Source organism: Rhinatrema bivittatum, unplaced genomic scaffold, assembly GCF_901001135.1.
Source record: "Rhinatrema bivittatum unplaced genomic scaffold, aRhiBiv1.1, whole genome shotgun sequence".
Taxonomy (NCBI): domain Eukaryota; kingdom Metazoa; phylum Chordata; class Amphibia; order Gymnophiona; family Rhinatrematidae; genus Rhinatrema; species Rhinatrema bivittatum.
Window position 1 is genome coordinate 197615 of NW_021820488.1, and position 17274 is coordinate 214888.

General features: G+C 47.9%; 1 protein-coding gene across 2 annotated transcripts in view; it reads left to right on the plus strand.

Annotated features, from left to right (window-relative positions):
- Positions 1-3931: 3931 nt before the first annotated feature.
- IFI44L (interferon induced protein 44 like) overlaps positions 3932-17274 on the plus strand; it is a 36556-nt gene continuing 23213 nt past the window's right edge. Inside the window, exons 1-3 of one of the 2 annotated variants that reach the window (XM_029586099.1) lie at positions 3932-4078; positions 12426-12926; positions 13009-13060. In XM_029586099.1, coding sequence (XP_029441959.1) covers positions 12434-12926; positions 13009-13060 — 545 coding nt within the window. In that variant the 5' untranslated portion in view covers positions 3932-4078; positions 12426-12433. Of the gene's footprint in view, positions 4140-12425; positions 12927-13008; positions 13061-17274 lie in introns of both variants that reach the window. The other variant, XM_029586100.1, reaches the window with a different exon arrangement.

Sequence of the window (17274 nt, forward strand, 5' to 3'; positions counted from 1 at the left end):
ACCCAGCCTGGGGATCCTAAACAAGGTCAGGAGGGGCTCCAAACAGTCCACTAACTGGTTGGCTAGGGCTTTCCTCTGGGTTGTTTGGGATGTTTATATTTTTCATGGTAGGAGCCTTGTGAGACCCTGGGGCCCACCTGGATTGAGGGCAAGAGGGAACCCTGTGTTTGCGGTTGCCCCTCTGCGTCCTCAATGAGGAAAGAGGTAAGCTGGTGACCCGAAACAAGGAGCAACTCTGGTGTTAACTTAATTTTGGTGAAAAGGAACTTTTTGGTTAGAAGAATCAGGAGGAATAATTCTGCTTCCTGTCCTGCCTGAAGAGGAACCCTGAGAATTGCAGGTTCCTGAGAAGATTCCTATCACCAGGGATTCGATTGAGAGAGAAAGAAACAAGAGAATATCACCTAACTGTGACTAAGAATTATCTGAGAACTTCAAGAATGCCCAGGCAGAGTCTTCACTGCTGGGGAGAGAGAGGATTTTGGACAATCTGTGTATAAGATTGTGCTTAACCTTTTTGCCAGTTTTGGAAGGGGTTTTCCTGCCCAACTAAGGATACTCTGCCCACCTGGGAACCTCGCTTAGACAAGACCTGGAGAGTGAGAGATTTCCCTATTAGGGATGTGCAGGAGAAAACAATTCATTTTCATTTTCGGGAGGTTTTTCTCCCACGAATTTTAGTCTATGGACTGTTTGATTCATTTTCATTTGTGAGAAAAAAAACAGATCAAACAATTTAAAAAAACCCCAAAATGGCCAAAAAACAAAAATGAGGCCACCTGCCCACCCAAATAAATGCTAGGACTGGGATTATCCCTGGCCCCAATTTACCTGGTCTGGTGGGGATCCGCTGGCTTCGGCCTAGGCCCAGGCCAAAGCCTCGATCTTGTGTAGGCCGAGGGAGCAGTAGGTTGCTATGACCTCAGCCTACTGAAGGCTGAGGCTTCGGCCTGACCCAGAGGCTGGGTCCCAACACCGGGGCCTCTGCATAGGCTGGGGCTTGGACCCAGGCTTGAAGCCATGACACCAGGGCCTTGGCCCGGACCCAGGCCCATTGCTGCGTCCCGACCAAGAGGTTGGGTCCTAATGCCTGGGCCTCGGCCCAGGGTCAGGCCCAAGCCTGGAAACCTCTTTTGGTCTTCTTCGATCTTCAGCACTTGCAAGCCAAATGACTCTGTCTGCTGGGGTTGCGCCTTTAGGTCGGGTCTCAGCGTTGAGCTTGGGTCAGGGCCTAGGCCCTGGAGATGGTACCTGGTTGCTGGGTTGGGTTATGACATCGGCCTGGGTCTGGGCCTTTGGGTTGGGTCACTGCATCAGGCCTGGGTCTGGGCCTACCCAACGGATAAGGTAAGTTTTTGGTTTTTTTTGTTTAATTTTTGGGGGTCTGGCCGAAGCCCCGGCATTGGCCCGTGCTTCTGCTGAGACCCCAGTGTCATGCTCAGGCCTAGGCCACGGCCCCCTCGGCCTATGACCTAGCTGAGGCCATGGCTTCAGGCCTAGACCTAGGCCTGAAATCAGTTTAAAATGAAATGAACGAATAATGTTTGTTTCATTCGGGGGCCCCCCGATTTAGTTTGAGGCCCCCCCAAGTGAAACAAATTAGCCTTATTCATCATGTTTTGTAGTTTTGTTTCAAATGAATGCAGATCCCTATTCGCTATACTGGTGCAGAGACCCATGCACAGATATGGGACAATGTAATCAGCTGCGGTAGACCTGCTTTGGGTTTTTGCGCATGGTATTATGCATGTTTTCCCACGCTAATCTTACGCATGTATATAATAACATGATTAGCACGGAGAAAACGTGTATAAACTTGCTCATAAAGCTGCAGCTTATTTAGCGCGAGTCCATGCTAATGCCATGCAAAGGAGGCAATTAACTATTCATGAGCAATGTAGAGAGTCACGCTGGTGATAGTGTGGGTTTTTTTAAGCAAGTTTTCTAGCGCCTGGCTCAGGGCAGGAGATAAGTGTCAGCGTCTATCGGGAGGTTGAAAAATTAAGCGGCAGAAACCAGAAGAGAGGTCGCAGAGGGAACAGGGCACAAGTCAGAAATGCTGAACGCTTTTGTAGCCCTTTCCAAATCTCTGCTGCATGTCCCCCGCTCACTGGCATCTGCTATTATAGGTCACACGCGGTTGTGATGGATCATGAAGGGGTTAGATCTTGCTCTACCCACTTTCAGCCCCATTCCTAGACCCCTAGCTAGCTCACTACTGGCTTATGAAAGGAGAAGGCTTTCAACCGAGAATCAATCATGGGTCACCACATTGTGAGCAAGGGCTCACTTATGTTGCTCTTACAAAGGGTAATAGATTATAGAAATAGAATTGTATTTCTTTATTCTCTTATATTCTAATATTTTTGGTAACATAGAAGGTAGAGTAATTAGGTAAACTTTTTAATAGTTAGAAACTACCAGAGACAAGCTCAGGTGCACAATCCAAAACCCCCTTCAACCCCCCCTTTTTCTAGAAATGTGCTTTGAGACCAATAGCGTGTGGATGCTTCAAAATGCAATAAAATGAATAGATAAGAGCAAGGACAGGCTGGCTGCATGAGCTCCTTGAAAAAGCAGGCAGTGATTAAAACTGCTGAAGAGAATTGAAGCAGAACACAGACAGGGGAGGGAGTATGGGAATAACAATTGCCAGAAAGAAAGGAATGCTGCTCCCTTAGCAGTTGGAAAGAGGCAAGAGAGACAAGACTTTACCCCTACACACACCTGTCTTTAGCAAGGGCATTTACACATACACAAGAGAAAGGGGGAAGGGAGTCAGGGACAGGACTGAACAAGCAGAAGGAGCCGGGACAGGACATGTGTTTAAGCATGAGACCAACACCGGCAGATGCATGGACAAAGGGGTTCAGTAATTGGCTAGTGGACCCCCGAGAAGATAAGGGTATAACCAATCGGGGGAGGTAAAGAAAGGGGTTGGGCATGAGCTGAGCATCACCTGGACAGACAAGCTAAGGAGCAGGGGAGTGACCAAAAAAGGGGATTTGTAAAAATACAGAGGGAGTTATTGGAGAGGGAAAGGGGGCTTGCTTAGGCTGAAAATGTAAAAATTGAAAGGCATAATGCTGTGAGGGTGTGCCTACTTCTGTATGACACCCGTACTTGCAAGTTCGTAAAATAAAGAAATAGATTGTCTCACCAATTCTTTGTGTTCGCTATATAATTTTCTGAGAAGGTGCAATACCACTTCTTACCACATTAATGCCAGTTTATTGCATAGGGCCTTCAGCGCGCATATCGGTGCGGACATTGTTTTGCGCGGATTTTCTGTGCGTATCTCATTTGAATGCTGTTCCCGTCTTACATCCCATGGAGGTGCCCGTTTCTGCCAGGTGCACTAAAAAAACATACGTGCAGAAAAACAGCGCCCGTTTCACTGCAGGTCTTATTACATCTGCCCCATAGAGAGGTAACTAACTAAAAGAGCTCCTATGGTGCTGAGGACTAATTGTGCCATATTCCACCTGCTTTATCTCCAGTAAAGTCCTTTTTTTGGACAATCAGTGACTCCAGTGAATTATTTGGCACTTATTAACACCCACAGTGGAGGAAAATTAATTTCACCTCTCCCAAAGAAAGAATAGTCACCCCCTTATTCTGGGCCCTGAAAATTAAGTCTTTCCCCCACCAACAAGGGATCCAGACCCCGGGGGAAAGAGTGGTTCCAGCCCGGAAGAGTCTTAGCAAATTCTTTTATGGCTCCATCGCAGTGTAGGCTGCACCCGGGGATGGGGTTACACAATAATGTTTTTGTTTTTCTCAGGCGCTCCAATACCATGCAAGCAACTTGTCAACATCAAAGAAACATCGCGCCTCCAGCCCTGGCTCGTCGGCAGCCCACGGAGCTGAGTCGCAATTGGTTCTACTGAGCAGGGAGGAAGGATGTGAGGAGCCCGCCCTCCTTTCCCTGCTGCCTTCTCGCTGCTGCTCCTGCTTGCAGCCAATCAGCTGAAGCCTTCCTCCCGTGGTGGGGGCCAGCCGCTTTCTAGTTCTTTCCTGCGTTTTCTCCGTGGTGCTGATATCTGAATCTTGCACATCTCCTGGTGTGAGCCTTAAGGTACGTTAGCAAGGGAGGGGATGCGGAGCAGGGCTTGCTGTTTGTTCTTCTCGTCTGGCGGGTGAGTTTAATTTCAGTGCTTCTCCCTGCTTCCTGCCAGGAGGGAGGGAAATGCCCGGAGGGGGCGTCTGCTAATCGGGGGGTCTGTGAAGTGAGCCGTGACTGCACTAGGGATCGACCTCTCCTATCCCGACTCCAAGGAATTTGTCTGTGTGTGATACTGATTACCCCTTGTCTGGTTCAGATAAAACTAAAAGAAAGAGAATTTGCTCGCATGCTCACAGAGGTGGTACATGGAGAAACAATAGCTCTCGTGGTCCCCTTTCCACCTAAGCTTTATTAATAATCACATCTCTCCTCATTCAGAGGCTGCACCGAGGAGCCTCCCTCTAAACAGAGCAGACAGCGCTCTGTGTTTCCCGATGCTCTTGCCTCCCTTGGCCCTGAAATGATTCTTTCATTATCTTCTGGAAATTCATAAATTCAGATTCAGAAGTGTCTTCATCCTTTTTTGTAAGACCGATCTTATTTTTAAAACACCCGTTTTTTTTTTTCTTTGGAGATATTTGAGGTTCAATTAACTGCTGCCCTTTCTGCTTAATAACTTGCTCAGAGTACTGAAGCCTCTTTAGAATATGTCCATTAGTGGCAGCACCAGCAGCTATCACACTGGCAGACCTCTCTTGATTGTCTCAGTATTTAGAGTAAGCACCGTTCTCAATATATAAGATTAAACCCAGTTTCAGAGCTGTCCTTTGAGGTATTGAATTTTTTCTATGTATTTTTTCCATCTCATCATGTGATACACATTTTCCATCATAGCAGAATATAATTTTTTTTTTGTAAAAAAAAAATATATAAATGATTAAAATTGTATGTGGGAATCTCTATTTTTGTACGCCAGATCTGGCAACACTGGTTCCTGTTTTGTTTTATTTCTTCCCTACTTCACTGGAGGTTACGGAGTCTGCTCCTCCGTTTCTCTCCACTAATCAAAAAGTAAATTGCAGTTGTTTCAAAACAGATATCATCTATAAAAAGATACTGCCTAGGATACAAGGAATTTACCAAGATGTAATATTTTCCATGAAATGGAGAAATGATGATTAGAGTACACCCAGACTTTTAGAACTACATGCATGGGTCTGCGGACATGCTGTTAATAAAATGAGGGGCCCTGGAAAATATTGAACAGACAAGGGAAGGCAAAAGTTAGGGCAAAACTGCAGAAGCACAGGGCACTCGGCTTGCTGCACTTCTGAGCGATTGGGAAGGACAATAATTATATTCCCCAGGGGACTGCAAGCTGGAAGGTGATAGAAAGTATGCATAGTGATATGAAAATGTACTTCAGGGTGCATACTTTTACTCATACTGAAGGGGATGGAGGGGCAATAATCAGATTGCATTTTAATGCAGGGAAACAAGGGCTTATCTACGAAAAAACTTCAGATTACTGCACTTTAGTATTTATTATTTATACTAAAGAAATTCCATGCAGGGTCTTTAACATTTGCACTTCTAATGGTCTTGTCTCATTGCTTTACTATGCGATAGTTCCAGGTCAGTAGGTACAGAATGAGCCAGTATTGGTTTCCTAGAGTGTAGCAGATGGACTCAGAACCAATGGGTACAGTGTGCTCCTGATAGCAGTTGGAGACGGAGTCAGATTTCAATCTGACGTCAGCACTACATATATCCCTGCAGGAAGCTCTGCTCTTCAGTATTTCTCCATCTCCATAGCAGTTTGGGACTCTATACACGCTTGCACAGCGTTAGAAAATCCAAACTCAAAGAAGAAAAAAAATTCCAAAATCTTACCTCTACAAGATGAGCCCCGCTCTCCTGCGGTGATATCTAAGGGTCCCTCCCCCAGTCGAGAATTCCTGAGGTGATTTCCGAGGTCCCTCAGAGGTAAGCCTCGGTCCGGCAGCCGGTCTCCAGCGTGGACTTAGCCCCCAGGAGGGAGTGGCTGAGAGGCAGCGGGTGCAAGACCGAACGTGACAGTGAAGGTATTTTCCCCCTGCAGCCGGAGATCACCCGGCAAGGTAAGGTAGAAAACAAGGTAAGGTAGAGACAAGGTAAGGTAGAAAACTTTCTTAAGTCTCCGGTCTCCGAGGCTCGGATAGCTGCACAGATTGCCCATCGGCGACTGTCCCATCAGGTTGAGCAGCCCCTTCCAGGCTAGACCCCGATCCGGCTTGAGGGTCCTCCCATGTGGAGACCCTCCAGGGGGGTCGCCATCTTAATCTCGTGGTCACCATCTTAATCGCGTGGTCACCGGCTCCATTTCCCCCCCTTGATTGCCGTACTGTCCGCCTAACAGCTGTGCGGACAGTGGCGAGCCGGGCGCATAAAATAGTTGTGCGCACAGTGAGGCACATGAGGGTGCCGGGCGCATAGCGCCACACTCAACAGCGCCGGGCGCAAAAGTTCGGCTGCATGCACAGCAGCGAGCACATCTCCGTAAGCGCACAGACCAGCCTGCATGCATATCTTTGCAGCCTGCATGCACAGCCTCGGCGCACCCAGAGCGCATATCTAAGCCTCCCGGTGCACAGACCGGGGTTGAATGCTCCTACGCGCACAAACCATGGCACCAGCGGCCAAGAAAGCCAAAGCACAAGCCCTTTGCCCAGCCTGCCACATAAGAGCTGCGCATCATGAAGAGGCTATTGCCCTGTGCCTACAGTGCGAGACAGCTCTGGGAGAACCAGGGCAAGGTCCCCCCCAGCCAGTACAGGAATCCGGATTCACTGATAGTACCCCGGACCTCTCTATCCCCAGCTCGGCCCTCCAGACAGGGCCCTCGGGGAATGCCGCTGGGTTCAATATAGACCCAGGAACCTTTTCCTGGGTGGAGTTCTTTAAAGGTCTGCAAACCTTCGCCAGGCGCAATCAGCGCCACTGATGCCACAGCCTCCACTAGAGGACCCTAACTTCCCAGGTCCTTCTCGGCCTCCCAGAGACGTGCCTCCTCTGGACAAAAGCCTAACCTTAGACACGGACACCTCGGAGGAAGACCAAGACTCCCTGGAGGAAGGGGAAATTCCCTCCAGGAACGGAACCATACCGAACCATGATGCGTTTCTTCTCCAAAGACGAACTACCAGACCTTGTGTTCGGGAGTCTGAGGGAGCTGGCCATCCCAGACACAAGCCCCTCAGCGGAGCCAAAGATGAACCCTCTTCTGGTCGGGCTCCATCAGGCCTCATGCCATTTCCCATTGCTGCAAGCTATACAACAGCTGATTGACCTAGAATGGAATGCCCCGGAGTCCATTTTCAAGGGAGGACGGGCCCTAGAAGCCCTATACCCACTGGAACCCTCAGCCAAAGATCTCCTGGGGTTCCCCAAAGTGGATGCCATGGTCTGTGCAGTCACAAAGCCCACCACCATTCCAGTTGAAGGAGGAACGGCACTCAAGGAAGCCCAAGACAGATGTCAGGAGTCCATCCTTAAACAGTCATTTGAGGCAGCAGCTATGTCACTGCAGATCGCTGCCTGATGTGCCGTGGTGACACATGCATACTTGTCACAGGCAGGAACACAACCACACCCGTCGCAACATTAGAACCAGCAAAATCCTTCCTCACGGATGCGACTTCTGATCTGGTGCGCACTTCAGCCAGGGGAATCTCATCCATTGTGGCAGCCAGAAGGCAACGCAACATCCAAGACGAAACTCACGAGAATGCCGTTTAAAGGAACCCTCCTGTTCGGCAGCGAACTGGAGAAGCTAGCCGGTAAATGGGGCAAATCTCCAGGACCTCGGTTACCGGAGGACAAGATCAAGAGAAGTCAACGCCCCTCTCCCCTGACATCCAGGGGCAGAGGATCACAGCTTTTCAGACCGTACAAGAATACATATCAAGCACCTCACCCCGTAGGCAGGTGCCAGTCCTTTCGGAACAAACATAACAAGAGGGGAGCCGGCTCAGGTCCAGGCCCCAGCCACACCCCATAATGAGAATCAACAGACCCATCCACAGGAAGAAGCCATAGGGGGCAGGCTTGCCCGATTCTACCAAAGGTGGGTCCTAACCATCATTCGAGAGGGATACTTCCTGGACTTCCACAGCATCCCTCCAGACAAATTTGTGAAATCTCCCTGCCATTCCCCCTCCAAGAGGATGGCAGTGGAAACCACACTAACCAAATTGCTCACCTTAAAGGCTATAACACTGGTGTCCACACACCAGCAAAATACTGGACACTATTCCATCTATTTTATCGTCCCCAAGAAAGAAGGAATGTACCGGCCCATACTGGACCTCAAGTCGGTCAACCGCTACCTGAGGGTACCACACTTCTGCATGGAAACTCTACGCTCGGTCATAAGGGCGGTACAGCCAGGAGAATTTCTGACTTCCCTGGACCTGTCAGAAGCCTATATGATTATCCTGGTCCATCACGATCATCAGTGCTTCCCATGCTTCGCAATCCTGGACCATCACTACCAGTTCCGAGTGCTACCCTTTGGGCTAGCTACAGCCCCTTGAACATTCACCAAAATCATGGTCATAGCGGCAGCGACACTGAGGAAAGAAGGAATCCTCATTCACCCATATCTGGACGATTGGTGGATCAGGGCAAAATCCCTAGAGGAAAGTCATCAGACAACCACCAGAGTCAAGAACCTCCTGGAGAACCTCGGATGAGTCGTCAACGCAACCAAGAGCTGCCTGCAGCCCTCCCAGTCTCTGGAATACCTGGGAGTCCGGTTTGACACCCAACAGGACAAGGTCATTCTTCCCCCTAAAAGGAGAAGGAAATTGATGGACCAGTTGAGAAAACCGTTGAATGGTGCTCGCCCCACGGTATGGGACTACCTACAAGTCCTCGGACTCATGACATCAACCCTAGAAGTCGTACCATGGGCCAGGTCCCACATGCGACCACTACAACGCTCCCTACTGTCACGATGGAACCTGATGTCCCAGGACTACACCATCTGCTTCCAGTTGCCAGCGGAGGTACGGACCCAGCTCTTATGGTGGCTACAAGAAGACCATCTGAGCAAGGTAGTAAGACTATCCCCACCAACCTGGCTCTTGCTCACCATGGATGCAAGCCTGCGAAGTTGGGGAGCCCACTGTCAGGAACTGACGGCCCAGGGGCAATGGGACAAGGAAGAGTCGGGATGGAACATCAACCGACTGGAAGCCCGGGCAGTCAGACTAGCCTGCCTGCGATTCAGTCACAGACTCCGAGGAGAAGCTGTCAGAGTCATATCGGACATCGCCACAACAGTGGCCTATATCAACTGCCAGGGAGGAACCAGAAGCCAACAGGTGTCCATGGAGATAGACCCCCTAATAACATGGGCGGAAGCAAACCTGCAAGGGATCTCGGCCGGCCACATCGCGGGAAAAGACAACGTCACTGCGGATTACCTCAGCAGAGAAAGTCTAGACCCAGGGGAATGGAGGCTGTCATCCACAGCCTTTCAGTTGATAAGACCGCTGGGGAACCCCAGCCATGGATCTTCTGGCAACCCGGTCCAACGCCCAAGTTCTTCAGTCGCAGACGAGACCCTCAATCCCAGGGGAACAACGCCCTCGTCCAAAATTGGCCACAGGAAGACCTGCTGTATGCCTTTTCTCCATGGCCACTACTGGGCGGGATCATCCGCAAGATAGAACACCACAGGGGTCTAGTACTTCTAGTGGCCCCAGACTGGCCAAGAAGGCCGTGGTACGCAGACATGCGAAGACTCCTGGTGGGGAACCCCCTGTGTCTACCTCCACACAGGGACGTGCTCCAGCAAGGACCGATCCTCCACGAAGACCCAACTCGATTCTCTCTTACGGTCTGGCCATTGAGAGGACTCGCCTGAAGAAGAGTGGATACTTGAGGGCAGTAATTGACACCTTGCTCCGAGCATGCAAGTTTTCCACATCCTTAACTTATATACGAATATGGAGAATATTTGAAGCCTGGTGTGAAGACCGCGACATCCTTCCACGGACAGTCAAAATTCCCATGACAAGGGAAGAAGGGGTTGTCTCTCAACTCCATCAAGGTTCAACTGGCTGTGCTGGCCTGATTCAGAGCCAAAGTGGACGGCATCAGTCTATCTTCCCATCCAGACGTCTCCCGCTTCCTGAGAGGTGTCAAGCAAATCCGACCACCACTAAAGTGGCCAGTACCCCTATGGAATCTCAATCTAGCACTCTACTTCCTAGCGGGGACTTCCTTCAAACCTACACGTGGTCTGTCCCTACATTTCCTGACCTTGAAGACTGCATTCCTAGTGGCAATATGTTCAGCCTGTAGCATCTCCGAACTTCAAGCGCTATCCTGCCGGGAGCTGTTCCTCGGATTCACACCGGGATCCATACAGCTACGCACTGTCCCCTCCTTCCTTCCAAAGGTGGTTTCTCATTTCCATCTAAACCAAACCATCTCGCTGCCATCTCCAGACGAGAATAAGGACTCGGAAGACTCACACTGCCTACGCCATCTTAATGTCGGCAGACTCCTAGTCCACTACCTGGAAAGATCGGAATCCGTACGAAAGACGGACCACCTATTCATCCTTCACAGCAGGAAGAAACAAGGGGAAGCAGCCTTGCGGGCAACCATAGCCCGCTGGATCAAAGAAGTAATCAAGGTGGCCTACATAGAGGCAGGCAGACCTCCACCTCTACAAGTTAAGGCCCATTCCACAAGGGCCCAGGCAGTGTTCTGGGCAGAAACCGCCGAGATCTGTCAGGCGGCGACGTGGTCCTCCATTCACATCTTCTCGAGGTTCTACCACCTGGATGTTCAGGCCAGGGAGGACTCAGCATTCGCTAGGACAGTACTAAGTGGGCCATGGGCAGCCTCCCACCTGGTTCAGGAATAGCTTTTATACATCCCATTGGTCCTGAGTCCATCTGCTACACGCTAGGAAATGGAGAAATTGCTTACCTGATAATTTTGTTTTCTTTAGTGTAGACAGATGGACTCAGTATCCCGCCCACGGCTGCCTCATAATACAGAAACCTCGGGTGACAATCCCCGAGAGCAAGACAAGCACGGGTAAGTTACCGGGTGTCGGCGTTTCGCGGCTGAGTGCACTGGCGGTCTCCAGCTAAAATTCATGTCAACCAGTTCAAGTTAATCAAGTTAACCAAGTTAATCAAGTTATTCAAACACACACATATCCACAATTTCTTTTCAAGGAGAATACTGACGAGCAGAGCTTCCTGCAGGGGTATATGTAGTGCGGACGTCAGATTGAAATCTGACTCCACCTCCAACTGTTATCAAGAGCACACTATACCCATTTGTCCTGAGTCAATCTGTCTACACTAAGGAAAACGAAATTATCAAGTAAGTAATTTCTCCATTTTACCCCATCATATCAGGGGATTTGTAGCTCTGCCGTACATAGAGACATTGAAACTACAAGCCCATTGATGCAGTGGTATAAAATCAGGACTTTCCTTGATAATCTGGAGCCATCTGATAGCCACTTTAACACTACTTATTTCAGACATTTTATTCTCTACCATACAGTGATGAAAATTGGGCTGCCCCTTTCTCCCCATTTCTGTCTCCGTAGGAACCAGCTTCTGTTGGGCTGTGGCACCATCACCCATCATTTGCAACTTCCCAGGGATCTCCCCCCCCCCATTTTTATATTCCCTCCAAACTCACCTTGTTACTAGGGATGTGCAATCTTTTTCCTGAATTAGGCAATGTCAACGAAATTGCCTAATTTGGAATGATTCAGGAGAATCAAAAAACGATAGATTTTTTTCTGAAATTTCAGAAAAAATTCATTTTTGAATTAGTGCGGCTAACTCTGCCAGGTTAGTGCGCACTATCGGGAGTTAGTGCGCACTGTAACTCCCGATAGTGCGCACTAACCCGAAAATCGGTGCCCCTGAAAAAAAAACCCCGAACAACGGGGAAAATGAAATTCCTGGGGGGGGGGGGAGTGGCCAAAACGAAGCCCAACACAAAATGTTTACCTGAAGCACATCTCTACTTGATACTGCAGTGACTGTGCTATCTTCGGCTGGCATTGGCACACCAAGACTTCTCTTGGAACCTTGCAGTCATGGACCCTAAATCTGGCTACTAGGTGTCATCATCGTGAGATGACCAGACTTCCTCCCTCCCAGGGGTTGTGAACCTTGCCTCTGCAGTATCCTAGCCCTGACCAGCAGATGGAGCGAAGCCCTGGCCTGGGAACTGAAGTGGGGGCCCGCCCCATGGCAGTGCAGAGCACTGCAACTGAGCCACAAGCCTGCCCAGAGTGGGATGACTTAAGAGGTCTACAACTGGTAGAAGTTGTTACGGTTAAAATGCAAAAGATGAAGATGATTTTAAATATGTTGCCGCCTGCTTTTAGGTTAACAGATGGCTGAAGTCAGACCCAGGCTAACAAAGAAGGAAGAAAAGCAACTCCAGCAGCTCTTGGAAAATGTGCGCTTCAGTCTCCTCTTTAAGGGAAGTATCCATGGTCACTCCGCTGTTGCGTTTCATGCCAAGTGTGATTTCCAGGGGCCTTGTTTAGTGGTGGCATACAACAACACGGGCTATGTTTTTGGAGGCTATTCGAGTCAGAGTTTCAATTCATATAATCAGTATACAAAAGATGAGAGAGCCTTTCTCTTCAGCTTAAACAAAGGGGAAAACCACAACACACCTCTAAAAATCCCTGTTAAAAATGCAGACCAAGCGATCTATAATATTACTAACGAAGGCCCAAATTTTGGAGCAGGCTCACTACGTCTTTTGATCAATGGTGCACAAGCAACAACAACGCTAAACAATAATTATGAATTCGATGTTGCAGAACTTCATGGAAATAACACAGTTCTCGTGGAATGTGAAGTGTATCGTGTTGAAGGTACGTAGTTAAAAAGCAAGTCAAACTGCTTTTGAGTACTTTTTTAAAATTCCTCTTAAATAATGTTTTGCTGTTTCTTTAGGCATTGGAAGTGTTCTAGAGTCTCCTTGGAGGAAGATTACGTGGACACCTGAGTGAGTTGTTTCTTTGTTAAATGTATGCAGGCTGTCCTCATGACTCAGGCCATAGTGCTGCATCCTGAGGCATAGGAGATACAGATGCAGATCCTTTCTCTTTCAGGGTCACTTAGATTCGGAGGCATGCTATAGAGATGACATGCTCAGGTCTGGGTAGGGATGGAAAAAAAATTGTTGCTATTGCGTGGCTTCTGCCAACCAAATTGGCATTGGGGAGTTTTCCCTGGAGTAGGTGACTCTTCAGGCCAGCAAGGGAACCCTGAGCATTCGGGACTATGCCATCTATGGAGGAGGTTTTGAGGAGGGGGGGAATTAGCAGAGACCACCAGGAAGAAGGAAAATGGATAATAACTGGCCTGTCTCCCCGCCCCCCCCCCCCAACTCACACACACACACACACACACACACACAGTACAACATATAATGTTTCAGAACTAAGATTATGCACAGCAGTATAATAAGGATCAGTTAAATGAATTTAGCAGTACTAATATATTTTTATTGAAGACAGAAAGACATCAGCAAACAAATTTACACCTGTTACTGCTTATGGAACTTAGCTAAAACGTTTTAAAAAATATTTGAGGGACTGCAGACTACTTTCCTCCTTTGCTACTGACCTGTTAAAAGCACAACATAAGATCCTGTCTAATATATTTGTGGTTTTCCAGTTAAAAGATAGTGCATTACTTGTTGTCCTGTCTTCAATGCATGTAACAAAGACATCTGTATAGAGCACTACATTCTTAATTTCTAATCTTCAAATAATGATTAACAAGAACTATAAAATATACATTCCTGGTCATACCCCAGATCAGTCTGAACGAGTGGATTTTGCATCCCTACCAGTTGAAGGAGGCAGAGAATAAAAACTTTTCAGATACTGCTGTTTAATAGAGAGTGCCATCTGCAATCCCTCAGTATTTCTCTCTCTCTCCTGCAGATGGTAGAGGTCTAAAAGCTGCAGTCTGGAGTTAAAATAATAATAATATAGCAAAGAGAAGAAAAAATAGTGAAAGTAATTTAGAAGAAGGAAGACTTGCTCCCTGAGGGGTTAGGTTTCTTGTTGGGCTGTCCTTCAGGTAAAGCAGGATGAGCAGGGGCTCAGTAACCCTGGTCTGGCTCGGCCCAAAGCATCCAGAGGGGATTGAAAGCCAGGAGTTCTGGTTCCCTTTGAGGTCCTCTGTTCTGCTCCCTACTGCTGGACTCTAGCTGGACCCAGGAAAGTTTTATTTTATTTATTTTGGTAGAGCAAGGAGTTGTCTCTTAAAAAAAAAAAAAAAAAAAGTAATTCACCTGACACGACAGTGTTGGGAGTCTGTGCAATATGCATAAGGCAGTGGGAAGGACAAGAGGAGCGGTTGAAGGCATGGTTGCAGCCCAGGGGTCCATGGCAGCTAAACCTGTTGGAGAATTTACGGCAGTTTGGCGGCACCTGCAGGAGTGGACTGTAACATGACTGCAATTTTGGAGCATGGGAAAAGCTGTCAGGATCCCTGGAGGCTGAGCTGAGGAGAGACTGAGATACAGTGAATAGGCAGGGAATGCAGATGGTAACATTCACACAATGTCCCAATGAAGCCCAGGAGCTGGCACGTATAGGCCCTCGAGGAGCGAGTACCTGGTTCCAGGGAAAGCTCAGAGAGAACAATGGTAACTCACTGATGTAGCTGATATAGTTGGTAGTGAAGACTTCCAGGTAGAAGAGTAAACGGAGCAAGTCTGGGAACGAGGGCCCTCGAGGAGCGAGTACCAGTTCCAGACTGTCACCTGAAAAACAAAGGAGAGAGAGAGCAAGGCCCCCGAGGAGCGGGTACCTCTGGTAAGTCCAAGGAGGCAGAGTAGCTTGTCTGAACTGAGGTGGGGAAATTTAGATAAGACCTCAACTAAATTTGAAAATCCCGGGATGCACCCTGGTGATCCTGGCACCACCAACTTCAAAAACATCTCTAGGAGAGGTTTTGAGGCTTTAAAATTCCTAAAATATTGACCTTTTGAAATTCTGGAAAAGGGAGCTAAAAACAGTGAAAAAGGAGAAACCCAATAAAAGAACACCAAGGGAATATATAAGAGATTACAATAATAGTTTTTAATTTTAAAAAATTTAATTGGGAAAGGTTATTTAACCATTGAGCAATATGACTGCATTTTGGATATAGAAAAGGGTTAAAAACCATTTATAAATTTAAAAACTTCATCTGGCACCTTAGAATGCCTCAAGGAATGATGTGAGTGGGGTAAATGTATTTTCAAAAACACATTTTTGTGCAAATTTAACTCCAGTCTATTAAAATTTCCTAGTCCAGTCCAGAATTTCAGTCTAACCAACCATACTTTTTGGCACTGCTTCACAAGACTCCAAACTGCCATAGTATGTAAATGAGTTTTTCCCTAGGCAACAGAACCATCTCATGAGGGTCTGGTAAAAAAGAAAAATACAGTAATAAGTCAGGTGTAAGAATACTATAAAAATATAAGGTGATTATCTTAATTGAAGTGGATAAAACCTTAAGTGGCTCAAAAATTAATAAAACTTCCCCTTAGTATTTTTATTATAAAAGGGGTACTAAAGCTTTAATAAATCCTAAAAGTACATTCAAAACATAGCTTGGAGTATTTTCTTTTCCTGTGACATCAGAGTAGTAATATCATTGTAAGATAAGTCATAGAATCTGTGAGAAGTGGCAGCTGGCAAACAGAGCAGAAGGTTCATCCCTGTTCTCGCCACTGAGACTGCTCATTGTTGCCAAAAACTAAATAGAAGCACAGAGAGGGTAGGCTTTCAACACAGTTTGGGTATAGAGTGTGCAATTGAGTGTGCGAAAGTGATTTTTAAGTAATTGTATATTTGGATCTTAAAAAGGTGTCATGGTAACGGCCAGGATAGCCTAATTAATGATTGCTTGGCTGAAATGCGGTTTTATACTTCAGCCTTTTCAGAAAAAGAGTGTGCCAATGAGAGAGGTATACATATGACATTTATTGAATGTATCTTCATAAACTGTGAAAATAAATTGAAATGCCCTATATATTTCCACATATGTTTGAACTAAATTATAATACTCTTGTTGCGGCAGTGGACCCTTGGACCAAGGTAGAGTTGACGCAACCTGCAGGGAAGAGGCCTGCAGGTCCCACTGTCGACAGGTGGAGCTGGCAGAAGTAGAGGCCCAGCTGGTGCTTCACCAATACCAGCCCTCGTTCCCCTTAGGTCGAGCCCTCGGGTGCTGGGACCGGATGGACTTAGGCGCGGGTCTCTCTGGAAGTGAAGATCTGTGGCGTAGAAGACGTTGCAGCCCAGCACGGAGAGGCAGCATAGACAGGATAAGCAGTGGTCAGAGCGGGCAGCAGACAAAGGGTCAGATTAGGGCTGTGGTTAGAGGCAGGCAGAGGTCAGTCAATAATGATATACAGGCAGTGGTCAGTGGCAGGCGGAGGTCAAGCAGCATCAAGGTCCAATCTGAGGTCAAGCCAGAATTCCAAACCAAGATCAAGGCCAGAAGATCAATTCAAAGACAAGGAAAGAGAGGAGGATGAGGAACCACAGGAGCAGGATGTGCTGAAGACAGACGAGGAGGACTGACCAGGAAGACAAGAACTCAAGATGAACCAGACTGCCAATGGAACCAGGAACAAGACACGGGAACTAGGGGGCACACAGCAAGAGTCAGGAACCAGGAAAGTAGAAGCAATGCAGTTCTCCAAGGAGACAACCAATTGCCGAGGTGAGGAAGGCCTGCCAAAGTGATCTCTTATAGGCCCCAGTGTGTGACATCATCTTCAGGTGCCTCCGTGGTTTTCCCACCTGGGGACCCTTTAAGAGGGTGCTCCACGCCCCCAGGAGGGGCATGAGGCAGGAACAGCGTTGGCAGCCAGCCAGGCTCAGGGGCCTGTTGTGAGTCAGCTGGAAGTCTCCATCGTTGTAGCCTAGCACCGGAAGAGGCGCCAGGCATGGATTATGGTAGCCTCCTACCGTGATTCTGGACAGCAACTTTAAATAAAGATATGGGGTGGAGGGGAGGCAGGGGGAGAAAGAAAAGGGTTAGGGTGTGCATTAGGGGCAGAAATTGTGCCCACAATATGGCAATTTTTACGTCTAAGGGGAAATTAGAGCAAGGGTGATGGAGGGGGTTCTCCTGGCCAACAAAAAATTATTTTTTTAACAACAAATGGCCTGTTTGGGAAGGGGGGGTGGTGGGTGGCACACTCAG